At 41.9% G+C, this 8,148-nt stretch overlaps 1 protein-coding gene across 1 annotated transcript in view; it reads left to right on the top strand.

Annotated features, from left to right (window-relative positions):
- Positions 1–4,970, top strand: part of LOC101853131 (all-trans-retinol 13,14-reductase) — a 23,771-nt gene extending 18,801 nt beyond the window's left edge. The window contains exons 8-11 of the mRNA XM_013079432.2: positions 285–424; positions 894–1,060; positions 2,357–2,516; positions 4,367–4,970. Coding sequence (XP_012934886.1) covers positions 285–424; positions 894–1,060; positions 2,357–2,516; positions 4,367–4,518 — 619 coding nt within the window. The 3' untranslated portion in view covers positions 4,519–4,970. The remainder of the gene's footprint in view (positions 1–284; positions 425–893; positions 1,061–2,356; positions 2,517–4,366) is intronic.
- The last annotated feature ends 3,178 nt before the right edge of the window (positions 4,971–8,148 follow it).

Here is an 8,148-nt window from a genome sequence, read left to right as displayed (position 1 = left end):
TTAGCACTTTAGGCAAAGATGCAGGGGTTTATATAAAATGCATTAATTTCTAATACAGATTGAACTGTCTAAAACGGCCACCCACTGTCGAGGAGTCTCACACAGCGTCATTATCATGTAAAGAAAACTTTAGGGGAAAATTGGAAGAGGCTGTTTGTACAGGAGATTGTCTTATACAGATGGCCTTTAGAACAAGTTCGACTGTATTTAACAAAAGACGTGCAAACTAACAGAATTAAGCAAAATTGTTCCTAAACTGTTTTATTTATTACTGCTTTCCTCAGAAACAAGGAACTCGACATTAACAAAGGTATGACAGAATTTATGACGCTTAAGCCGGATGAGCTGGAGGACGCACATATCCCGTTTGGATTCTTGTCCGTGCCATCTGCCAAAGACCCCGAGTACGAAAAGAAATTCCCAGGTGAACGTCGTGTTATGTCCTTGTGAGTTGTGTATCAGACATCAACTGATGGCTGTCTGTAAGGAACACTTTCCTCTAGCTGTGTGTTCAAAAGTTTTTCTATCTGTTTAAATGTCTTTTTTCAAGCAGTGTGTTCCATGATTTTTCTGTCTTTTTTTTCAGTGTGCTCCATGATATAGTATCTATCGGATTTTCATTTCTTTTTCTAACTGTGTGAACCACAGTATTTCTATTGTTTTGTTGAAGGGGGGGGGGGGTATTTCTTTATTTTTCCAACAGTGTGTTCCGTGTTATTATTTATATCGGGGTTTTTTTATTATTTATCTTACAATGAGTTCCACGATAGTTCTATCGTTCTTTTTATTTTTGTTTCTTTCTTGCATTGTGATATTTTAATCGTTCTATTAATTTCTTTTCTCTAGCAGTGGGATTTCGTGATTTCTATCGCTCTTTTATTTTTTTTCTCTAGGTAAAGCTTCAGTCCTTCTCATCACCCTGGCTAACTGGGAGTGGTTTGAGGAGTGGAAGGACGAGAAAGTACGTCACCGCGGAGAGCGTTATGAGGGTATCAAGGATGTGGTGGGTCGGCGCATGTGGCAGATGTGTGTTGACACCTTCCCCCAGCTTGAAGGAAAGGTGAGTAGTAGTAGGTGCGACAGACAAAGTGAGTACTTCTAAGATTTAAACGGGCAACGTCAATCGTTCAAAGTAAGTAATTACGTCGCTAATTGGAACAGACGGCATCAATCAGTCATAGGAGGCTCAGACAGACAAAGTAAATAGAGTCAAACCTCGTTGTACCGCCAGCCCCGCTGTACCGCCAACTTCATGCTCGTCCCAAGGTAGGCGGTACAACGAGGTTTGACTCTATTTACTTTGTCTGTCTGAGCCTCCGATGACTGATAGATGCCGTCTGTTCCAACTACAATAGGTACTTACTTTGAACTATTGACGTTGCCTGTTGAAATCACAGAAGTGCTCACTTTGTCTGTCTGAGTCTGGGTCACTAACGATTCGTTTACGTCGTCTGTTCCAATCAAACTTACTTTATTTACTTTATCCATCCTCATGTACCTCTAGGGCGTCGAGGGGAGAAAGAGCTCCCTGTCTCTAGCAAGATTCATGGTCTGACAGGGTGAAATATTGTAGGTTCTCAGGGTATCCTTCACACCCTGGATCCAGGTCTTTCTTGGTCTTCCTCTTGCCTTGTACCCTGATACTTTACTGTAGTAGGCTTTACTGGCAAGCTGGTGAGGTGCTATACTTATGAGAAGTCCAAATCACCTGATTCTTTGCTTCGAATGTAGTGGAGGACAGGTGTTGTGCCTACCATTTCTCATATCTTGTTGTTTCTGACCATGTCCTGTCCGGTTTTATTGACGGCTCTCCTTAGACATCTCATCTCGCAGGTGGTTAACTTACGTTCCAGACTTTTGGTCAGTGTCCATGTCTGGCACTGGCAGGTGAAGGTGGGGATGAAGGTAGGGTTTATGAGCTTGGCTTTAGTCTCAATGGGGATGTTCGGATGTTTGAGGAGTGGGGCAAGCTGGTAGCTGACGCTGTTTGTTTTTCGTGCTCTCGTCTCAATTTCTCTGTTTTGACGTCCGTCTTCCGAAAAGATGCTACCAAGATACTTGAACTCAGTGGCTTGTTTCAGCAGATTTCCTTCGATGGTGATCTTAAGTTTGCCAGGTGTTCTGATGATTTTCATCATCTCCGTTTTGCTTTTACTAATCTTTATGTTGAGCTTTTCACATTGTGTATTTAGCATGTCTGTGTGCTCTTGAAGTTGCTCTTCTTTCTCATATGCCAGGCTTTGATCGTCCGCAAACAGTATCTCACTCAGGTCTATCAAAGCAGTTCATTAATGTAAGTAATTACTTACTTTGTCTGTCTGAGTCACTAACGATCTGTTCACGTCGATTGTTTCAGTGCGTCTACATGGAAGTGGGCACCCCGGTGACCAACAGCTACTACCTGGGCTTCCCCAAGGGCGAGATATACGGAATATGTCAGGGTAACGCCCGCTACACCGCCGATGCAGCCAGCACACTGAGACCCGAGACAGACATCCCGGGACTCTATATCACAGGTCATTATTGCTGTTGTTGCTGTTGTTGGTGGTGGTGGTGTTGTTGTTGTTGTTGTTGTTGTCGTCGTTGCTATTGTTGTTGTTGTTGTTATTGTTAAGGTTGGTTTTTTTTTGGTCCAATGTTTCTACAATTTGGTGTCGGAATTTATAAGTTACACATAACATGTGTCGATATGGTAGTAAATTGTTATGTTTCCAGAACGAAACACACACACACACACACACACACACACACACACACACACACACATACACACAAACGCACACACACACATTCACACACACATGCACTCACCACATACACACGCATGTACACTCACGCATACACACACACGTATACTCACACATGTACACACATGCATACAGAAGTATACACAAGTATACACAAACGCGTGCCCACACACACACACACACACACACACACACACACACACACACACACACACACAAACAAACAAACACACACACATACACACACACAAAACCAACAACTGAAAACTAAACAAAAACAAAAAGAAAAAAAGGAAACAGGAAAATTATTTAGGCTGATTAGATGATGATAGTAATTATAAAGAACAATGTTTAGTGTTGGTTTTTTCTTCGTTTGGTGCTAGATCCCTGAAGGGTCAGACACAACCCTCATTCCCAACTCCTGAAATAGATATGTTATGTCGTAGGTGATACTGTTGAAATGTTTACCCTTTAATATTACATGTACTCTGGTGGTCTAGAGGTTAAAGTGTTCCCCTCTCATTCAATAGGTCCCGAATTTGAATCCGGAGAGCGACGAAAAAAAATTTTCTCTAAAATTATCTCCTTTCACATCCTTTCCTGCTCCCTAACAATGTTCTGTATTCTGCTTTGGTGCACAATTTCTGCCCCCACCCCCTCACCTCCTTTGCCCCCTCCTCTGGGCTCCCGACTCTTTCTGCAGCCTTCTAACTGCTACTCCTAGGGTCCTTCTTACTGCGGTCTTTCATCCACACCCCTAATTTTATGGTAGGTAAGATCTACAACTAGCCTTCTCGGATACGGGCGAACAATCTCGAAGGTCCCTAGTGCAAGTTGCGCAGGTTAAAGATCCCTTGGTGGTCCAAATTCGACAAGAGTAGGCTTCAACCCTCACCTGGGAAAAATTCAAAGTTCCCTACCAAGTGAAAATACTGAATGTGTCCCGCGAGCTCATATGACCATCAGATGCGAGCGCCGAAAAACACTTACCAACAAAAAAGTAGTACTATAACTAGTACAGTAACATGAATCACTGAACCAGGGCCCTCTGCTCTGTAGCTCAGCATTGTACCAGCTCAACATGTTTGTGTGGAATAACTCAACCTCTATGTCGGTGGCAAGCTCTTCAAATATGCGAGATGTGTCTAAGGAGAGCCGTCAACAAAACCAGAAGGGACATGATCAGAAACAACAGGATCAGAGAAATGATTGGATGGGAACAATCATGTGGTGTGGACATCTGGCACGTATGACATCTCACCATTTTGCCAGCAAAACGTACTACAAAAGAATATCAGGGTACAAGTGCAGAGGAGGACCAAAGTAAACCTGGATTGAGGGTGTGAAGGATAGCCTGAAAACACACAACATCCCACCCAGCCAGGCCATCCAGCTTCCTAGAGACAGACCGCTCTTTTTCCCCTCGACGCCCAAAAGGCACGCGTTGAAGGATAAAGTAAGTAAGCAAACCCAAGAGGAACACGGGGAAGGATAAAGTAAAGTAAGTAAGTCAATCGTTCAAGTGTACTAAGCTCAATAAACTTTTTTTGGCCGTAGAGAGAGGAAAAAACCCCGTTTTATTCTTGTAATAATCTTTCCATCTTCCCCTCCTCCTACAGGCCAAGACGGCTTGACCGCCGGCTTCATGGGCGGTTTGATGAATGGCCTGATCTGCTCCTCCCAGATTCTCAACAGGAACCTGTACAAGGACCTGCAGAACTTGAAGAAGAGGCTCTACCCCCAGCTGGAGCTCATGAAGAAGAACTTGTGAGGCGTGAGTCCTGGATTAGATGGACGTGTCCGTCTAGGAGAGAAAGTGGGCCTTATGTAGTTTGCGGGCGCTTCAAAACTTTTTTTTAACGAGTTAGCGAAGAAAGTGTACGTTATACAATTAAGAGCGCTGTACAACGTTTAAACAATACTAGAGAAAAAATATGTGTTATTGTGTGAGTTTGCTCTAGGATAGAGGACGTTTCGTTTGGACATCTACTATGTACTTTCATGTCATAGACACGCGATTTTTTTCAGACTTTCAAGCAAAAGCTCGTACATACAGTTGTAATGTATTTGTATTGAACTTTAATTTTTTTTATATAGAAATAACTTGTCACGTAATTTTTTTCTTTTCCCAAAAGTTCTTTTTTTTCGTCTGAAATGAAATTTTGGATGTTGAATCCTGTTTTAGAGAGACGGTGTGCGTCACAATAAACGAAATCCCATATCTGTGTTCTCTGGTGCTACTTTTTAAAAAACAAATTGTGTGTGATTTGTGTTGGGGCTTTTATACATTTTTGGTATAAGTTCCACGGTAAACAGTACAAGGGGCTCTCGAATCCGGATAACTACGGAAACGTTTTCTTCTCTAAAATTATCTTTTACCTACTTTCCTGCTCTCTTGCAATGTTCTGCCGTCTGCTTTCGTCTCTCTACTTTCTGCCCCCACCTCCTCATCTCCTGTGCCCCCTCCTCCGGGCTCCTGACTCTTTGCGCAGCCTTTCTTCTGCTTCTCCTTGGCTCCTTTTTACTGCTGTCTTTCAGCCACACCCCTGAACTTCTGGTAGGAAAGATCTACACTTAGCCTTCTCGGACAAGGGCGAAAAATCTCGGAGGTCCCGTGTGCACCCAAGTCGCGCACGTTAAAGATCCCTTGGTGGTCTAAAATCGATAAGAGTAGGCTTCGGCCGCCATCCGGGCAAAATTCTAAATATCCTACCAACTGAAAATGTTTGGTGTGTCCCGCGCGATCATATTACCTTATGCAGTTGCGAGTGCCGTGAAACACTTACCAATTTTATTATTTTTTAAACAGCAGTACAACTTCGGAACTTTGTAAAAACAAGACGAAATGAAAGGGTGAGGGATAAAGAGACATGTTACCTTGCAGATTGGATCAAAAGAATTTTCACCTAAAACAATTTTGGGCCAAAAACTTTCAGAGCAACGACTTTCACAATAATTTTCAGTAGAAAAACTACCAGACAACTTTCAGTACAAACTGTTATAGCGACGATTTTCATAACAATTGTCAGAATGAAACTCTCAGGGCAACGATTTTCACAACTATCAGTACACAAACTACTTCAGCAACAATTTTCAGAACAGTTTACACACTGCATGCCACACTGATATATTTCAGCGAAACGACCGATCATAGCAAACAAACCAACTTACCCTGCAGTTTCTGCTAAACAGTGGCAGGACAATAGCTCATGGCACACATTATTATTCAAGCGCGGCATCTAACATAACTTTCTAGAACGAGAAACTTTCGCGATTGCTTTTGATTCCAGTGGATGAGAGACTTATTTCTCCAACAGTAAAGAGCAGATGAGGATGTTTTATCCAAAATGGCCAACAGAAACCCGGGTTTTGTCTCCTCCAGCAGCTATGGGAACTTATGAGGATTTTTTTTTATTGAGATTGACTTTGGCCAACAACCCATCTCATGAAAACTGTTAAGTTACAGAAACGAAAAACAGAAGGCGTGACCTTGACATTGTGTTGGAGAGGGGAGCAGTTCAGATAGAACTAATATGACGGTTAATAGCCCGAGGCGCTCTCTTCTGAAAACAAATAAAAATGTTAAGATGGGCTTTTGAAAAATAAGAACCATGCTTCAGACAACTAAATTGGCCCAAATCACTAAGAAACGTTCAACTACCACCTTGATACATGAGCCTGAGTGAGACACGCTGGCCTGGCCAAGGGGAAATAATATTTCTAAAGAAAAAAAAGAAAACACTACTTTACTCAAGACCAACTTAAAGCGGAAAACTCGGAGTAGGAACTCTTTTAAATGGCACAGCAAACAAAGCGCTTATTGAGTGGGAACCAGAGGACCAGAGATTATTAAAAGCAAGACTCCAAACAAAATGCAAATTAAATGTATGTACTTCAAAATAACAACAACACAATGCTATGCACCGACAAACGACCACGAATAAGAAGAAAAAGACTAAATCTGCAACGGTGTTAACAACCTATTTACAAAATTTCTCCAACATGACACACTACAGACTTCAACATAAGTTAAGGACCATTTGCAAACACCCTGAGTGGCCTTCTTGGGTCGACTTGCACAGGAGCGTTCTTGGACTGATCCAGTGGCGTGATGGCGCTGCCTCAAAGGGACAATGACAGAGTGTGACACTGCAAGCCTTCAGGCAACTTCTCGAGCTCCAACTCCATCCTGTAGCCATGCGATAGCTCTGGCACGATCAAAGTCTCTCGGCTTTCGTCTTGGTGGTATGTTGATGCGATACTGGATTTTGCGCAAACGGCGGTTTATATTGCCACCAAAGTGAGCACAGTTCGAAATCGTACGGTCTGTTTATGACGTGCACCAGAAATTTTAACTGAAGAATGTCCGTGATGTAGCGAACAAGTCAATAAAAAACAGTAAATTTTGCTAAAATTCGAGAGGATTTCCGTGCTGAACGTGGTGGTTTTGATCTTTCAGGAGACTTTGCAGTACGCAGTGTTGACCCATTAACACTTTCAGTGCAAAAATTTTGAAACATTCCTTGCTGTCTTTTTTTGGATTTAAAAAAAAAATCAGTACTGCCTGTCAAGGTGGTCCTTAACGTTTGTTGAAGTCTGTATGTGTGATAGGTGACATGAGCGCAAAAGTAGGAGAAACAGACGAAGGAACAGAAAGAACAATTGGCCAGCAGGGAGCTGGCAGTATAAACAACAATGGAGAAAGGTGGATTGAAATGTGTGAACTAAACAATCTTGTTATAGGCGGAACACTATTTCCAAACAAAGTCAACCATAAACTTACCGGGTGTTCATCAGACGGAATTACCAAAAATTGAACAGACCATTTTTGCATTAGAAAGAAATTCAAAACCTCATTAATTGATGTTCGCTCATATAGAAGGACTGGGGTAGGATCGGAACATTTCCTCTGCATTGCAACAATTATACTGAAATTGAAATGGCAAGTGGAAACAGTCACCAAAAAAGGCTTGGATTCAACAAAACTGAGAAAACCAGACGTGGCTACAGAATTAAGAATAAAACTTTCAAACAAAAATGAAGGTATACTATCAGTATTTGAAGATAGTGATGATGCATGTGAATATCTGTTGATGGCCATAAAAGAAGCATTGGTCACTACCGCGGAAGAAGTTTATGGACATGGATCAAAACCATCTGAAGAATGGATTCAAGAAGAAACATGGGAAACTGGAAAAGAAAGAAAAGAAATGAAACTTGAGATGCTGCAGGCCGAAGTAAATGATAAATTGAGACCCAGGAAAAATGCAGAGAAAAAGACCCCAAACAGAGGCGAAGCGTCTATATAATCAAATAATAACTGCTTCCCTTCCTAATTTTGAAACATTGTCGCAGTCAAATTCACCCATAGACGTAAACCTCATAAATTAAATGTAAAAAG

Source organism: Aplysia californica, unplaced genomic scaffold (genome assembly GCF_000002075.1).
Source record: "Aplysia californica isolate F4 #8 unplaced genomic scaffold, AplCal3.0 scaffold00003, whole genome shotgun sequence".
In the NCBI taxonomy this organism is placed as follows: Eukaryota; Metazoa; Mollusca; class Gastropoda; order Aplysiida; family Aplysiidae; genus Aplysia; species Aplysia californica.
The sequence above is the reverse complement of the archived record's forward strand: the minus strand, read 5'-3'. Positions and strand labels throughout refer to the sequence as shown.